At 37.5% G+C, this 19,439-nt stretch overlaps 1 protein-coding gene across 1 annotated transcript; it reads right to left on the reverse strand.

The window, feature by feature from the left end:
* Nucleotides 1-4,734: 4,734 nt before the first annotated feature.
* Nucleotides 4,735-11,921, reverse strand: LOC121419733. The gene is made up of 5 exons (XM_041614191.1): nt 11,890-11,921; nt 11,103-11,391; nt 10,367-11,068; nt 9,599-9,712; nt 4,735-7,681 (listed from the first exon to the last, which is right to left on the reverse strand). Exons 1-5 carry the CDS (start codon nt 11,919-11,921, stop codon nt 5,345-5,347), a joined length of 3,474 nt encoding a protein of 1,157 aa, XP_041470125.1. The 3' UTR covers nt 4,735-5,344.
* Between the last annotated feature and the right edge of the window lie 7,518 nt (nt 11,922-19,439).

Here is a 19,439-nt window from a genome sequence, read left to right on the forward strand (position 1 = left end):
TGTGTATTCTCCGATGTACCCATTACCCTGGGGCAGTAATCAAAATATAACCAAGGCAGCATATTTTTATATTCTCATGAAAAAATATATAATTTGAAGTAAAACTTTTGAAATATGACATTTTAGACATTTCATGTTATTGAGTACATGGAAGAGTAGTCCTTACCTTACATGTGACATCCCATATGAAGCCAATTTGAAGTCTCCATGGGCATAGTGATTACCAATATGTACAACTTTTAAAAATTAATAACTTCCTCATTGTTTGTCCGATACTGTTCAAATTTTCACCTGTCAACTTGTCTGATTTTCCTTTTTCCTCTAGAAATAAGTTGCACAAGTTTTATTTGGGTTTGATTCCCCTTTAAACAAAAAAATACAAAAAACATGTCTCCAGTATCTATCAATATGGCTATATTTTCATTCCACAAATATACTTACAACACATACCAGTTTGCACAATACGCATCAATGACTATCAAACAACAATGATTTGCTTCATAATATTACATACTAAGAATAACCATCAGTTATAATTACATGCATGTTATATAACATAATATCCCATCTTTAATTGCATTATGTACAGTATATTAAAAAGTGCACACGTGTACTTACTATTCGTTATATCAATTTTTTCATGATATAAATTGTAACATATTGATGACAAAATATAAATGCACAGAGTTGTTAAGATATAGGATGATTATTTATCAGACCTTGGCCCCTTAACACAGAGATTTGTAATTGATTTTCATGTTGACAAGTAAAATTGATAGAGCATAATGATCAATGCTATTAATTGTAAAATCTACCTAAGACTGATAAGTGAACTTTGTGAAACAAGGTCCAGGGCACATATCACAAATCTTAGAATATGGCTTTACAATTCAGTGATTGCAATGACCACAATGTACAAATGTAAAAGTCTACCCTAATATTAATGTATAAGTTTTGTGTCACAATGTACAGATTTTTCAGTAAGCTTTTTGCAAACTGAACAAATCAGATATTGCAAGTCATGTGTGACTTTCAATCATTTCAGACCATACAAGTTGAAATAAGATATATATACAGTGGTGATCAAAGGTTAGTGTAAACCACAAAAAATGAATAGATTCAAAGTGTACATGTTCTGCCATGTTTTTGATATTCAATTGGAAATTCAGGTTATGAAACAATTATTACATTCAATAAAATATGTTTCTCCTGGCTTGCTGAACATTGAAGTTTTGCTGTCTACATTCAACACTCAGCATGAGGGAGTGGAATTTGTGGTGGGGTTCGCTAACTTTTGAGCACAACTGTATATGGATAAAATATTCACAAATCCAACTAGCATTTTTTTCTAAGCTGAGGGTTTGAACATTAGATTGCTTGGGAACAATGATGGAAAGATCAAATCAATCTTAAATTGTACCAGAATAATCTTTTATCTTTAAATCAACTGAATGGCTATAAAAGACAATTGAATGTAAGTTCATGATTTTTGTTTCTGTTCAGGCCAAAATATGCTGCAAGAAAAAATTGCCACATCTCATCATCTAATTTGGCCCTTTAATATTCAAGTCCATTGTCAAATCATACACAGATTTTAAAATAGCTTCATAAAAAGTTGATTCACATGAAGGCAATGAAACAGGGTCATGAGCACGAAACAGGTGCTCTATATTAAAAAGTATGACATGGCAAAAGGAAAATGAGTTGAAACTTCTCTTGGCATATATTTTAGTCACGTAGACCTAGAACGTAATAAGACCACAGGCTGACAGAAAGGGACCGGATTCATAGTAGACAAGTTAAGCATATAGGATCTGTTACTTCAAACTAAATTCGACATCTAATGGGAGCTGCCATGGTAACACTGTTCGACAGCCAATCAGAATAAAGTATTCCATGGATGTTACTTACTCGACCTAGAAGATAACAAGACCACAGAGTGACAGAATGGTCTGTATGAAGTCAGGTTTAACTTAGACCCTTTGTTTAACTTATGGAAAGCCAAATATCAAAATTTTATTTGCATTGTACACTTCTTATGATTGCCGGACTCTTTCCTAATCCTTTAATAGTGAAATGAACCATCTTTTTATCCTTCCCATACAGTGTAAGATGATTTTAGAATCAAATGACCTGAATCACTGAACCTCTAATCCTTAAGATTTGTGTCATAATTGGCTATCCATAGTTAAACCACAACTTTGGACCAGAGTTCAAATCAAACCCGACTTCAGAATAGGGGCCAATGGGACCAGTATCATAGCAGAGAAAAAAGTAAACAGATAATATCATATGTCTGTTTCATCAGATCTATTTGATAGATTTGCCATACAGTATAATGGTAACAATGCAAGACAACCAATAACATTTAAGGATTCCATCAAAGTTACCAAATATACGTAAGATGGAAAAGTTATCAAAGTAACTTTTAAGCCACTTCATAATTGAGATAGATTAAGAAGAAACTTTCAATCTATTAGATCATGACATTGTTTTCTTAAGCATTAACATTGTTCCTTTTAAAGGAAAAATGACAAGGAAATTAGAAGTACATGTAGAATGGTCAACAAGTCAATGGAATATAAATATGTTTGATTTTTACACATTAATTGCCAATGAATGCTTTGATCTGGTGCAAAAAATCACTTCCAAAACACAAAATTCAAAACAATTTATAATTAAAATTGGGAAATTTTCCCGAGAATAATGAAATAATTACAATACAATCATATAAGAAAAGCTTTAAATTGTAAAATATTAATTCTCATTAGAATCACAAATTTTGTTAACATAATTATCAACAGTGAAATCATCACTTTCATTCATATACTCTTCTCTTCTGACCAATATTTCCCTTCAAATTTCTTGTCTTGTAATCATTTCATTTGTGTATCTTGTTATCAATCCACATCAAATGTCTTGGTTGCAAGAGATAATATCAGTTAGCGGTGCTGAAAAGATCATACCTGCCAGCTTCATTGGGTGATTTCAATTCCAGTGTTAGAGATGGTGTTGAAAGTACAATTTAGATTGCTTCCCAAGCTCTAAAACCTATTCAGAATTTACATTCATTCACAACATTGGTAGCTTAACACCAAGTGATTGACTTTTCAGGACCAACTGCATTTTATGTTTGCTATGCTCAAGTAAAACTTGACCCAAAACCAACATCAATAGGGTAAAAACTGAATTTGCAATCACCCATTGCCATGTTGAAATATAAAATTTAAAAAATTGTTTCTGCTATTAACAATTTAGTCGATGCAGTCCTCATCATTTCAATGAAAATGACATGATACACAACTTTATTCTATTTTAAACATCGAGACACATCATATGACCTAGTGACTTTATCCTAAATTCAAATAGTGTTGAACAATAAATGAACAGTAACATATTTTGTGTTGGTGGGACAATAGTATGGTGAAAGTATATGGTTCTGCAACAGAAAATATATATTTAGATCAGAAACAGATACAAAATAAACAACACTAAACAAATTTTACCCATCTCCACCCCCCCCCAAAAAAAAATAATAAAATATTAGGAGCTGTACAAGTATGTGCAGACTAAAAGAAATGAAATCATTGACCTTACCAGGTTGCATAATTAAGCTACAACAATCACTATACAATTAGCCGCTAGTATATACTGAGTTCTTGCATTTCTTGTTCGACACTCAATCAATTTGATTGGGTAAGAAATTTCTGCACTTCTATGTGTTTCAGTACATCCCCTGGCAAGGCAGGCATATCTCGAAGTATTACTTTTTTTTAAATGATAGTATTTTCTTAATATGAATTTCTTTGTTTTTAGAATTTCTTATTTCTTTGTTTTTTAATCTTTTGTTTTTTTCAATGGAAAATATCACAGACCGTTAAACATCTAAATTAATTAAGCAGACCAATTAGAAAGAAAAATGATCACCCTTATATGAATTTCATCTCCCATAGACTTTGTACACAAATCATAAAATGAGCCAAAGTCACGTGACATCGCGATTCTATTCCCATATGTCTCGAATTTGGTCTCAAAAGTTGCGCAAGACTTCATAGAAAAAGTCATAAGATTTTGCGGCGCTACCTTTTTGCATTTCAGAAATTTTGCGCGAAGCGTCAAGGGGGCCATCATGGCCCTCCCCCCTAGTCCTCTTAGGGTTAAAGCCCTCATGATCAATTATTAATTTCATGATCGATCATACACAAGTTTAATTTCATTTTGAAATTCCAGTGAATTTAACTTTCAATATCATAATTAGTTATAAATCTGTAAAAAAGAAATCGATTTATAACTAATTAAAGCCAAGATTTGTCATAATTTAGTTCACACACATGACCAAGAATTGACAAATTGTACAATAATCCATGCAATCAATTATGGAGTTGATAATCAGCCCCTCAGTGACTAACGCTGTATGTCCCAAATAACTGGTCCAAACAACTGCTATGAATTGGTGATGAGTTAACTTATGCATTTCTTACAATACGAGAAGACAGGCGCTAAGTGGCACTTTAAATCAGCCTTTAACGATGTGAAGCCAAGAGATTAAATTATCAAGTGGTTATTATCATTTGTCTTCCTTGGTTTACTATACCATTTAGAAACTAATACAAAGTATTTTTGACAAACTACAGTCTGAGTTGAAAACTGCATTAACTTGTACGGGGTAGTAATTCATGAAGTATCTTGTCTGAGATTTTCAATGAACAATTTGTTCAGAGCCAATCAGATGCAAAAATTTTTCAGTAGCTTATAACAGTTGTTAGTGAAAAAATCACTAATTTATTTGTTTCATGGAATACTCCCCAGGGTTAGATTGATTTTATTTGAAGAGTCTCGGAGAGATTTCTGGGAAACGTCTGGAGGTGGGTTTGGAAAATGGACGTAACATGGATAGAGCCTGTATATGTTGGTTAACCCTTTGCGTGCTGATGTTGCAAGTTTGCACAGTCGTACAACTAAATTGAAATTTTCTCCCCTACCTTCAAATTAGATAAACTAATAAAAGGCAATTGTTCTTGGATGACATCTATATAAGCATCAATGATGCAATATGGATGAAAATAACTTGGAAACAATTGTCATTATTATCCAAAAAAATTGGCTCAGTGTGCAAAGAGTTGATATGATAAATGGGGTATGAGAATAATAAATAAGCCTTTTGTTGCCTGCCCTTCTCTCTATCAAAAATACAGATAAATGCACTCTAAAACTATACTGACCCAACAAGAACCACTTCACACCAATCGACAATATGCCATTCTAAATAACGCGGCAGCTTTGATCTGTCTGGAGTCGGTTTTGTTACATGTAGTTTGACTGCTGCATAAGAATAATCTAGTCGTTAAACATAATCTGACATTTCATCATCATCAAGGGAAAAAGCACCGTCGTATTCATCATCATCACCTCCATCGTCATCATGATTATCCTCCCTGTCAACAAAAGGTTCAGCATCATCATCTTCTGGGGTAAAGTTAAAACTGATATCTTTAGAGGTACTTGCAATGTCAGCAGAAGATTGCATTAATTGGTGTTCTTGATCAATGTCCTGATCTTTGCTGGGTACCTTTTTAAATGAAGAACCATCATGGTCACTATCAACCTTAGGAACACTATTACTGTCGGATTCATGATTATTTAAAGTATTTGTAGTGTCTTCTAGATCTGAATGGTCATGGTTGTTAAGTGCCTTAGAAGATTTGTTGAAATCATCCAGGTCACTGCCCTTGGAGAGCATCTGACGCAGGAACACCCCAGACACCGCTTGGGAATCATCATTCATGACATCAAAGCCATCATCATCCATGTTATCATCGAAGTCATACATAGGGTCATCGTCATCATCGTCATCATAATCTTCCTTGTGTTTAGTGTTGGCACGGCGAGCAGTCTTGGCACTGTCTTTGCCACGGTGGTACTTTCGCTTGTGTCTGGCAAGGTAACGCTTCACGTGAAACTCTGCATCGCATTGATCACATCTGTACACCTTACCTTCGACGTTGTGGAGTTGCATGTGGACGCTGAGCGCCGTCTTGGATTTGAATTTCTTGTCGCAGATGGAGCAGGTATGGCTGTACACGTCAGAATGCACGATGTTGATGTGTCTGTTCAAGTACCACTTGATGGTGAAGGCACTCCCGCAGGTTTCACAGACGTGAGGCTTGACATCGGAGTGGATCTTCTGGTGCTTCACAAGGAGCTGGCGAGTGGAGAACGTTTTGCTGCACGTTTCACAGGTGAAGGATGCGTTGGTGTGCGTACCTTCATGGACATGCCGTAGATGATCAGTCAGGAATGTCTCGGAGCATATTCTACAAGAAAAGGATTTCTTCGGTTTTGTCCCAGGAGAGTCACCCTCACCATTTCTGGAGATGTAGCGGTTGTGAATCGCTCTGTAATGTCGCAGGAGTGATCTGCGGGCCAGAAATGTCTTACCACATTCCTCGCATGTGCTATCAGTTCCATCATTTTGGACTTTACTCGGAGTACGCTTTTCTCGCGATGCAGCCCTGGGATACGTATCAGGGGTTTTTTCACGGGATGATTCTCCACCTTCAGTATCCTGTAATTCACCTTCTTCTCCGTCGTCCTCCTCCAACACATCACCGTCCCCATTGCCACTCTCAGAACCCTCATCTTTACCGTGAGCTTTACGGACATGCTTGTCGCGCGATGACTCCTTGAAGAACAGCTTGCCACATTCCTTACAGAGGAAGCGTTCCCGATTCTCATGGATTTTCTCATGCCACATAAGAGATGCTTTCCTGTAGAAGGACTTTGGACACTTGGAACACTTGAAGGACTTGATACCAGTGTGCTGCAATTCGTGCTGTTTGAGGTTGGTCTTTTTGGAAAAGCGATGTCCACACTCCTTGCACTCAAAGGGCTTCTCACCTGTATGCACACGCTCATGATGAACCAATTCTCTTGGGGTACGGAACTGTTTAGGACAGTACTTGCAGTGGTGTGGCTTATGGCCAAGGTGCATTTTTTCATGAGTTATTAGATAGTCTGGATTCTTGAAAGTCTTATTGCAATAGGAACATTGATGGGGGCGCTCTTCTGAATGTGTGCGTCTGTGGCGATTGACTTGGCTGCTGGTCGCAAAGGAACTCTCACAGATCCCGCATTTGTAGGGCTTCTCTCCCGTATGGGTGCGTTCATGCACCTGAACATCTCCGATCCGAATGAAACGCTTGGGGCAGAAACGACACTGCAAGGGCTTGTCGTTGCCGTGCGTGCGTTTGTGGATGCGGAGCGCACTCCGTGTACGGTAAACGTTTCCACACTCCTGACACATAAACGGTGCTTCGCCTGTGTGCGAGCGGACATGATCATCATACCTGCGCCTTTCATGGAATACCTTCGGGCAATACGGACATGGCATGGTCTTGTCCTCATGTAGACGAGAGTGAAACCTCTTGCAACCAAGAGTTGGAAATGCCATGTCGCAGTAACAGCACACGTAAGGTGGTTTGCCAACCAGATCTTGTAGGTGCCGTTCCAGCTTACGGGGCTGCTCATAGATGATGTTACAATGTTCACACTGGTAGTACCGCTTCTCCCGAGTCTTGGTACGAGGTTTGGCTTTTCCAGAATTCTTGGGGTTGATGGGCAAGGTGGGGCATGTCCCTACACTACTTCCTGTTCGTCTCAGTTCCATTTGCTCTTCCAGCGCCTAAAAATAACCACAACATAAAAATATTAATATTAGTTACATTCATATAGTACTTCATACGTACATGTAAGTGCTTTACATCGTAAATATTATTACCCTGTTCACAGAATCCATCAATGTTCCACACATAAAGTGCACCATCTCCACTCCCTGGGGAGTATCCTGGCCAGGCAACCATTTATCAGTGCACACATGCCAATCTAATCACAATGACGTCCACATCCTACCGCGAACCCATTTAACACCTTGGGCGGAGAGTGGCAAACATGGATAAGTACCTTGCAAAAGGACATTGGCGCTGGATGGTATTCGAGCCCTCAACCCATGGTTTAAAGAGGCAAGCGGCTGAACCACTACACCATGGCTCCTCCTTGTAAGGATATCATATTATAATAAAGCCTTCACGCAATAAATCTCATGCTGTGGGGATATGTACATTAGGATAGTCTCAATTCAAGTATAAATATGAATTACATAACACAACCATATACATGTACAACATTTAAGGCAATAATTGAAATGTTGAAGAGGCGGGAGTCTTTTGTTGGCAAAATAACAAAAGCTGCGGGCACAAAGAGTGCAAAATTATTGCCAAGAGTATGTCCATGCAACTCGTGAAAATTAATAAACACAAATACATGTATGGTTTGTTGTTGTGCCATGTTAAGACACTACTGTCCAATAAGAAAACTATAAGAAAGTATTTTACACCATACATGTAAACCAAGGCCATCCATCTCCTATTTATATATTTTTCTTCATTAAACCAAATTTACGTAAAATATGTTCAGGAAAAATTCACCTAAACAAAAAGTTGATTTGAATTAAAAGAGAAAAATCCAACAAGCATAACAGTGAAAAAAAAAATTGAAACCTTAGAAATGCAAAATAAGAAATTTGATATTTCTAAGATTTCGCTTAATTTCACAACCCTAATGCATTGAATTGTTTGAACATTTTATGGTTCAGTCAAGTTGGTCCTGAATGTCAAATCTGTAAAAATTGAAATATTGCATGATTTTGAAAGTTTAGTTATAAATCTCTTTTAAAAAAATAGCATTATTGATCTCGAAATTTCTTACGCTCTGATTTTTGTGCTTTCACAGAAGCTAACTTGCTGTAAGAGTTTCTTTCTCAAGTCAATCCCAACAAAAAGTTACTTTAAATAAAGAGAAAAATTCAAGAAGCGGAGGTAAAATAAGAAAGTTATGACATTTTAAAGTTTTCGCTTTAATTTTACAAAAAATTCTATGCACATCGTGAGTTGTATGCAAATGAGGTGACTGATTACATCACTCACTCTATTTCTTTTGTATTTTGTGATATGAAACATTAAATATTTTTATTTTCTTCTCATTGTCATGTCAATCAAGATATGTTCCTCCCTGAACAAGTGGAGTTACCATTGTTTTGACATTTATGGTTCAGTCAAGTTGGTCCTTCTTTTCAAATCTGTAAATATTGAAATATTGTATAATTCAAACAAAAAAAAGGAAATACATGTACTGAGTGATGGACATCGTGAAACTCTCATCTGCATATCAGTGAGTTGTGCATATAACTTTTGTGAAAAATAAGCGAGAATCTGAAATATCGTAACTTTCATTTTTTACATCCACTTTCCAATTTTCAGCGTTCAGTTTTTCTCTACTGATTCAAATCATTATTATTCTGGGATGGACTTGACTTGTAAAGGCACGGTCACACTGCCCGAGCGTTGTTGGAGCGGTCGTGGAGCAGAGAGAAAAAATCATCACCGCTCGCTACTGTTCACCATTTTCAATTTCGATTGGGTTTTTTTTTTTTCCCTGATTTTGTGAGCGAAATTCAACCCCCTCTCCCCACCGCTCCACGACCGCTCCAACAACGCCCGGGCGGTGTGACCGGCCAAGGGTCAGTGAACTATCCTACACATACCTGTGAAGTGGCTGGCATGTTGACTTGAGTTGAGCCATGCTGTAGAGCCATCTGAAGAAGGGAGGGTCTCAACATCGGGTCATCGGTTCCACTTTCCGCTGACATTGACAAAGACTGCATGGAAGAATATTTAAAGATTCAGTAGGAAGCTTAGAGAGTTTTGATAAGATCTACATGTATGCCTTTAACATGGCAAAGTGAGGGTAAGGGGTAATGCTGATTGTCCCAAGTCTATAGAGTGAGAAACATCATTGACTCTCTCATTTGCATACATGTTTCACTGATACTGTAACTGTATTTTAAAATTAAGCAAAACTTTACAATGTCATAACATTCTTAGTTCACATCCGATATTCATGAAATTTTCAGCATTATGCTTGTTTGATTTTTTTTTCTTCTAACTATTATTCTAATCAAAATCAAAATTCTACTGGGGTGGTCATGTCCTTTAATGAAGTATGCACAGCATTGAATATGGCAAGGCAGAAAATAGAGATACAGATTGATATTTACCAACAGGATTAGTCAATCTATTGGACATTTTTTTTACTTATTTCCCATATTTATTCAAATCAAAACCCAGAATCAAATTACATACAGGCTATTTATTAATGAAACTACATTTTATTACAGCATATTACAAATATTTTATAAATATGTGTGATACCCTCAAACTTTCACGTACACTGTACATGTAGGTCTTAACTTTTGCTAGTATTGGAACATTTTACATAATCTTGGACCAAGGTCTTCCCATCATATAATTACCTTACTGCTGTAATCCATGGGATCCAAGCCGCTCTGTTCTCCGGACGTTGACCCTCCACGTCCATCTAGGAAGTATCCCCCTACGTTCAGAGAAGGCGAGTCCGACGGCACATGAGTCCAGGATAATTGACCCTCACTCCTATTCTGTCTCAGTCTAACCTTGGGTATTGACAGAATGGGAAGCATGGAGCTGTACGGTCTCGAAGGAACAGGGCTAGCATTGGTGCTACTGGTGCATGAAGGACCAGGGCTATGATCTGTGCTACTGGTGCTACTTGAAGTCCTGTCTGTGGGTGGCGTGGGACTGCCGGGATCTGTCTTTGGCACCACTTCAGGAAATGCGGAATCCTGGATAGGCGTGTCGTGACTGGCATGGTCCATTGCTTGCGGTGACGGACTACCAGGTTCTACCTTGAGGTTACAAGGCGAGGTGGAATCTTCCACTGGCAAGGCAGGAGGAGTTGACTCTGTCACTTGAGGCGGACAAGGAGAATCGGCATGATGATGGCGAAGTATATCTGGGCCCACAGACATTGCACTTGATAGATTGTTGTCCCTTTCTGCACACTCCGTGCCATCCTTGAGTGTGCCTTCCACGTTATCCTCCAGAGGCAATTCAGGTAACGGACAGGCAGCTACATCAACCGCACTTCCTCCATCACAACCCGAGGATACTAGAATCACCACTTTGTCCTTTATGTGCTGTAAAGTTATTCACCTTTGGCAAGAATTTCACCTTCAAGTCTACTTCAACGTTTTCAGGTGAAACCGATTTTTCTCTGCCAGATGAAAGCTCGCCCAGTAAAGGTTTCTCCTCTCCAGCAGTGGTGTCCCCATCCTCTCCAGAATATTTTAACCTGGGACTAGTTGGTTTCTTGATGCTCAGGTCAAGAGCACCTGCAGCCCCGTCCCATTCTTTCAATTCTTGCTTTGGTTCCATGTTAGCAAGCTGGGTGTTATGATGGTGTGTTGAGTTGTTTGGAGTTTCAAGTTGTTCCTTTGGTACTGCATCATGATAAGCCATCCTAAAAATAAATAATAAAAATTCAACGATTAATCATTCAAGTAAATTAGGAAAAAAAGTGCTTAAATTTCACTTTTCAGAATAGGAATGTAAATACATCAATTGGTGACCAGATACCCCAAAACCAACAATACCTTGCCCAAAATGAATTTTATGATTTTTATTGAGTCTGAAAACCACTTCCTAAAGCTTGAAAATGATATACAACTTGAGAAAATTGTTCTGCAACCACCCTGCCTGTGGGGAATCTACATGAACATGTGGATCTTTATGGTATGCCAATGCAGTAAACAGCACACACTTTTAAAAAATCATTAAAAATATCGCTTTTGTGACTGAAAGTACTAATTTCCATTTTGCAATTCATATTTTATAAGTAACTTAATTAAAGGACAAGTCCACTCAGTACAGTACCCCATGTACAATTGGACGCCATGGTGCAAAGACATGTTTTGGTCAGCTCCGCGGTACCACTTTTAACTAAGTTTTACAGCCATACCATATACCATTTACTTCTTTGATTTGCGACATTTGATAAGTGGAACGTTGTTATACTACCTCTTCATTAATACTTTGTGAAGAAATTCATTATTTTGCTACTTTTGGCTTGACATTTACTCCCTTCGCCTCCATGTCAACGCGTACAGTACTACACGTGCCAGTACTAGCCCCTCGGACAAGGTCGCTCAACCCGAGCCAACGCCGAACTGAAGGCCGACATAAAAAACGCTATCCGAGGTGTTATGTCAGAAGATAGATGAGTTACGCAACGACACTGCAACCATGCACCACAAAATATCTGACCTAAAAAACCGCTATGACGGCTACGAGTGAACGGACCGTCCAACTTCCAAACCTACGTGAGGACCACAAACCGACATGTCAGTCATAGAGAAGAAACTGATTCTCCTCAAGCTCTACCAGAGAAAGGCTAATCTCCTCTTTTATGGGGTCCCCCATAACAGAGATGAAAACGTATATGAGAAGCTCCGCAACGTCTTCGTTAATCTTGGTCTATCAGTGGAGGATGCAAATGCCATATCCTAGAAGCCTCCGAGCATCAGCAACGCGTACCTCACAGCGATGCAAATAATCTTAGCAGAATTTTGGTGAGAACCGATCTTCCACCAATCATGAAAGCTCGTAGAGCTAAACTCGCTACGGTAGCATATGGTTTGAGAAAACAAAAAAATCTATCAACCAAGATATTTGTCAAGGATACCAATGTTATTCTTCAATTCAAGCCCAAGGGCACCAGTGAATGGAAGACCTACCATGACTAACATCTCTGTCCTAAAAATAAAAGGTATAACATAATGATGCACTATAGTAAAGTTTCATGATCTAATAATATTATACTCGAAGATGATGTCTTACTACTACCTATAAATCATGGTATCATAAAAAATATAATTCTATTATTCTTTACTCTTGATCCATCATGTATGTATCACAAAATAATGTTTTTATGACAAAACACAAGTCATACTATTATATCATATATGTCTTATTGTGATTACTGCCTAAAATGTCTCTGCTGAGAATTTAAAATTTACATCAAAAAAGGCTTTATGTCTTTTTTGTTCTATTTACTTGATATATTGGCCATATAAATATTGACAAAAAATGTTTGTATTTTATCATAAGAAAAATGAAATATTCTAATTTTCTCCTCATTGTCAAGTGAAACAATGATTAATTTCTCCCTGAACATGTGAAGTAAGCATTGTGTAATACTATATGGTTCAGTGAAGTTGGTCCTTATAATCGTCAAATATGTAAACAAATGAAATATTGTATAATTCAAACAATAAAAAACAAAAGAAATAGTGAGTGAAGAACATCATCGATTTTCTCATTTGCATGTCCAGAAATTGTGCATATCACTGTTTGTGAAAAATATGAAAAATTTTAAAATGTCAAAACTTTCTTACTTTACATCTGATTTTGATGAAATTTTCAGCGATGCTACTTTGATTTTTTTCTCTATTTACTCAAATCAACATTTTTCTGGGGTGGACTTGTCCTTTAGGAATCATTTTTGTATTCACCGGAGCACTCAAAAAAATTTTTGGCATATTTGTGTGTATGCCCTATATTGGTAGAAAGTAGAATTGCAAGAAAATTGTCATTTTTCAATCTCTATTTCTAATATCTATAGAAAAAAATAATTGAAAGAATTCAATTTACTTAAGATCAAAGTTATAAACAGTAATGAATAGCTGTAATCGAAACTGAGTCATTGACAGTGTTAAAAAACTCAAACATTTGTCAACAAGAACAAGAGAAGTTAAGCTAGACATTGCAAACCTTATTTCACCACACAGGTCATACATGTAGTAACAGAAAACGTGTGTGTGTATTTGAGTTTCATTCATCATCATCGGCTATAATCTTCCAAAACCTCTGCAGCCTATTTCGAAGATGACATTAGACAAACATTACTACTGTAGCTTAGGCTACGCCTACTTTTTTTTAATAACTTTTGGATGCACTATTCCAAATTTCCAATCAATAACACCCCAGCAGAGAATTGCCTATATGGTGTTATTGCCTATTGCTATTGGCATGCATTATCATTTTGGATCCTTGAGTACAGTGTTAGTTTTGGTTCTGGAAAGCAAATTGCTAGCAGCAATAAAAGTTAGAGTTTTTAGACCAACACTAGTAGTATGGTCAGTTCCCCATGTCTGGGCGGTCTCACTTGTTCACTGCTACCACCCTGCCTGTGGGGAATCTACAGGTAGGACTATACATGCCAATGTTGTACAGAGCACACACTTTAAAAAATCATTGAAATATCACTTTTGTGACCAAAATTACTAATTCCATACAGTTGCAATTTATTTTTCATAAGTAACTTGGGAATAATTTTGGTATTCACCAGCGCGCTCAAAAACTTGAATTTTGGGCATATTTTTGTGTACGCCCTCTATTGGTGGAAAGTAATATGGCAAGAAAATTTTCATTTTTTGATCTCTGTTTTTAATTAAGAAAAAAATGATTTAAAGAATAAAATTTAAATAAGAGTCAAGTTGTATGAATAATAAGTGTATTGGAAACTGTCAGTGTAAAAAAATCAGGCATTTGCCCTAAAGAAAAAGAGAAAATAAGCCAAACATTGCCACCCTTCTTTTGCCACACATGGAGATATAACTGAGAACAAGGTAATATCATAACCTTGTTCACACAGTGACAAGTTGTGTACAACGGATAGCGGAGCGTGAACGTAGTGGTCGTGTACATTTTTGCTTATTACATGACGTCTTCCAGCCACTGCCGAGAACCAATTTATGAATGAAAATATAGTAAGCATGCACAGTGCAAGCCTTTTATTTCCCCACACAGAATTCCACCAAAACAAGTGTGCAATTCTCTATCACCTCGTACCAAAATCGACCTAGAATTTCATTTTCGCGTATTTTACATGAATTATGAAAGGTATTCTCGGAGGATCTATTTTCTCACCGATACCGCACAGGTAAGAGAATTTCGATTACTTTTTGCTTTTCCGTCAAAATCTTACAAATTAGCGTCTATATGTCATCATGTTCGTTGGAATTTGTAAAGTATATCGCAGCGTGCACAAAGTCAACTGGCTTCCGGGTTTCGGAGCATCGCGTGAATATGCATGAAATTGCAGAGTTTCAATAATTTTCGATCGATACCGGAGTGATCCGATCACGAACCAAGACCATTTACCGCGTACACATCGTGACCGGATATCGTTATCGCTATCGATACTTCCGCACGCAGTCCGAAGGAATTATTTGTCGGACCACGTGATCATGACGCGATCTGCGCGATTGACCAATCTTCAAATTGCTGTGCGGAGATGATCTATCCGTTGTACAGTCTATGGACAATTGTTCGTTGTGGTTCATTGAATGAGTGGGCGGTCTCCCACCAAGTCTGCCAACCCACGTATCTTCTTCCGGGTGTAGTACAGACCTCTGGGTAGAGTATTTTCATACTTTGTCTGCATTCTTGATTTGCACGATTCTAGTAAAAGAAGATATGCAACGAGCACGAACACTGCACATGCAATACATAGACAGGTATTCATAAAAATAATCTGACTCAAAATGGTGAAAAAATAATGAATTCAGGGCATTTCATGTGACGGCCTCAAAATGCAGCCTTTTCATCAAAATCCCAGAATCGTGTGCAAAGTAAATGAGTGCACAGACATGGGGTACCATTTTTTTTCAATCTGAAATTGACTGCCTATGCCTATGGACAGTACATTTTTTCAAGACAAGAGAATCCTATATTTTCTTTCATTCTTTAATGAGAAATTTCATACACTTACTCTTAATAGTATAAGGCATGTTATTAACCAAAAGATTTTATGAATTAAGAAGAAATTCATGTCAAATCTTAATTCAAATTGTTAGATGCGCAGACTTGGGGGCCCACCATCATTAATCATAACAGCTGTGACGTGCATCGACATTTATTTATCCGGCAAATAAGTCAATACATGGGGCTACAGATAAGGCTTACAGAAATGGTCATCAAATAGAACATGGAAAATATAGATTATAGTGCACAATATCTGGTCAATACCTCAGTAAACATTCATCACTAACCGTAAAATCGAAATAAATACCTTAAAATGGCATATGACTTTATTTCTAAAGAATACTAGTACTCGATCTATCTTACCATTTTGGTGATTCGCCCCAAGGAGAAAGCTTTTGTCCTGAATTTGACCTTTTGGCCCGGTGTTCGTAGCTGGCGCTCATCAAATTTACACAAGGCTTTGAATTTACACATGCTTCTCTGAATTTACACATAATGAATTTTAAAAATAACCAAATTTAGGAAGCGGAGCAAGAAAATTCTTATGAATGTTGATTTTCAGATGGTTAATATGGTAGGATGTTTCTTTCTTGGTAACCATCCAAGGCTTACTGCAAATGTTATATGAAGTAAGAAAATGAGAAGGCCTACTAGTACTAGCTAGTGCGAGAAAATTTGGAGAAGGAGAGAAAAGAGAAGAGGGGGAGAAGAATACTGTATTAAGAAGATTTAGGAGGAAAATAGAACAGAGATGGATAAATGACAATATCAAACAAATCGTGTGATCACTATAGTATTCCCCTTTATAACCTCTTTATATTTTCATTTGTTCCCTTTCCGTACCCCCCCCCCCCCCCGGCCCCGCTCTTCCTCTCTCATTGTTCTCTCCATCTTAATTTTTTATCCCCACCCCTTATATCTTCCTTAAAAATTCTGCTCTGATTCTTATAATAATTATGTGAGTCTTATTGACAGTGCATAATCGGACATTTTGGTCATTTTGGTGATTTTTTATGTCCAGTTTGGCATTGGGGAAGGGGTCACTTAGTCACAGAATGCTTTTGTAACCACATCCAATTAAAAGGTCTATTTTTAGTTTAAAAAAGGATATATATATACTCAGATTCTAGTTAAAGTTGTTCATTTGCCAAATCACAATTGCCGTGATCATTATTTGGCCATATTTTGACCCAAAGTATTCATGATTATCTAAAGACATGGCAATCACAATTCTGAGCAAAATCTTCATCATATTTTCGACCAATAACTCATGAAAACTATGAAAATAGGAGCTACAGGGGCAATAAAAACATTGTGAAAGCGATTATCTAACTGATAGCGCTTCTCAATGGAACAGAACGCTAGAAAGGAAAACGGTGCATATAAAAAGAGCAAAATAAGAAGGACGGCTTATCCCTACGGGTACACTGTATGAAACGGTGGTGTTATGACACCCTGACTCGCTGAGGGGTTAAACACCCTAGAGATTGAACATAACACCAAAGATGTGCCAGTGTAATAACCATAGGTGTTGTAATAACACCTATAGGTGTAAAACTAACACCACCAATTTAACACCGGTGTAAAATAACTGATGTGGTCCTCTATTGGTTAACACCACAGTTTTTGCTGTGCCGCACTTGTTAATTCATAATTCTAATGGATGATGGAAAGGGCACTAAACGTGAGTGTTTGCATTGTTTGTGGACACATTAATGCTTCGAAATGTGCCGGGCGTTGCCCCCCCCAGAAGGGATGATTGGTTACAGTATTTCTCTCAATTCTTTTTTTGCTTTCAGGGGGGGGGGTTGTTTATTAATCTAAATATGTGAATAAACTGCTTTTCATTTATCTTTACGCCATAAAAATCTAAAAAATCCATCGAAACAGTGATAAGTACTCTGTTTTGAAGTATTTGAAGCTTTTTGAGGATGTATAATCATGATATTCTGTAATTGTTTCATCCATCCAATTGACGGTACAATAATCAAGATACGAGGATGAATAATCAGTTTGTATATGACTTTAAAAGAACGGACATTTTCAATGTGCTGTTTCCTTGAAAATCGATGGATCGCGAACGATCGGTAACAGTATCAAAACGTTTCCAAACGTATGTGTATAAACTGATGTTGAATTTAAACAAAGATGAGCATTATATTCAGGGATAAAGGAGGGTGAATTTCAAATATTGTCATGGAACCATAAAAATCGACAAACAGAAGGGGAAAAAAAGAAAAACAGGTTAGAAGAAAAAGAAAGAGCGCCCCCTAGTGCCGCATCAAGAACAAGGTAACACGGCAACGTGATACACGGCGTTTATCATGTTTATAGAGGTAAATTTAAACTAAAAATATTTCTATTTTATTTAATCTTCCGTTTTTGTATTTCAATAATTTTATTTATTTTATTGTGACAGATCGTCCATTGATTGTGTTAAATGCTCTAAATCTGTAGAAAATGAAGGGGAGGGATGGTAATGAAACCGGGTGTGACGTGTCGCAATCGCATGCAAACCAAAAATGGCGATGGCACTCGCCGCAGGAGTCTGGGGAGAGCAGCCATTGTCGCCCGCTGGATGTGATGTGACTGAGTCTCCTCGGCCTCGTAGCTTGGAGCTTCACCGCACACAGAAAAATCAAGCCATAGAATAAGAAGTTGTGTGTTGTGGAGAAGCTATGTTGGAAAGTTACAAATAGATGCAGAGGTTCGAGCCCCGGTCACATGTTTCATATCTTATCTGGTTGATAAATGTCTGACAAAAGTTGACTAGAGATATGACTCGAAATCCATTGGCTTTGCCAAGTTCGCGTTTCTTACTTTGTAACAAGTTTGTAACAAGTTTGTTTGTGCGAGGTTTACTACCATGACTAGTATAACCCCACACTACTGACTGTGACTGTAGGTGGTGCACTATCAATCGAAACGTGTGTCAAGACTAGAATTTCCTATGTTAATAATGGTTTCAAAAAGTTGAAATGAATTGAAAAAGTTTACAAAAAAAATAGAAATCTTTCTTGGTAAAATTTGTGATAAGGTCACTTGTGTTTCCTCAACTACTGTATATTTTTCTGTCTGCCGTATTAAAGGTCAAGTCTAGACAGTCCAGAAAAATGTTGATTTTAATCAAAGAAAAATCAAACAAGAATAGTGCTGAAAGTTTCATGAAAATTGGATGTAAAACAAAGTTATATTGTAAATTATATTCTTTGCAAATTAGTTGTATGAAAGACTAAGTAAAGGGGGTATCTCACTGGGATTGAAACTAGTTCGCGACTACAAATTTTGCTAGTTGCAGAGACGTCTCCGCGACATCTCTGACACGTCTCATGAAAATTACAGAGTCTCCGAGGAGTCGCAAGAAGATTAAACATGTTTAATATTTTTGGAGACTGTTTCTAGTCTCCGCGACGTCTCCGAGAAGTCTCTATCAGTTGCTGCGACGTCTCGGAGACTAATGATATCCGCGACTGCTGAGACGTCTTTGCGATGTCTCAGAGACATCGCGAAGACCTGCTGGAGACCAAAAAAAATTATGATACATTGCAGAGACGTCTCCGCGACACTTCTTCACACTGTTTGACCCACTTCAGAAACCATGTGACTGAACGCGTGCTGATATCCCTCCTCCTGCTCCAAGTCAGGTACAATGATCTTTCAAACGTTCCATCGAGACGTCTCCTTGGTGAGAGCGCAAGCCATTTTTGTCTCTGAGACGTCTCCGCGACTGCAGCGACTGATAAG

This window comes from Lytechinus variegatus, chromosome 8, assembly GCF_018143015.1.
Source record: "Lytechinus variegatus isolate NC3 chromosome 8, Lvar_3.0, whole genome shotgun sequence".
Classification (NCBI taxonomy): Eukaryota; Metazoa; Echinodermata; class Echinoidea; order Temnopleuroida; family Toxopneustidae; genus Lytechinus; species Lytechinus variegatus.

Bases quoted from the DNA above. Each gene is read 5' to 3' on its own strand.
- LOC121419733 (XM_041614191.1), bottom strand. From the start codon at position 11,921: ATGTCGCAAATCAAAGAAGTAAATGGTATATG. The intron at 11,392-11,889 runs GTATGGCTGTAA...ATTTATTTTTAG, and splicing joins AAAGAAGTAAATGGTATATG to GATGGCTTATCATGATGCAG. The intron at 9,713-10,366 runs GTAATTATATGA...TCTTCCATGCAG, and splicing joins CCATGGATTACAGCAGTAAG to TCTTTGTCAATGTCAGCGGA.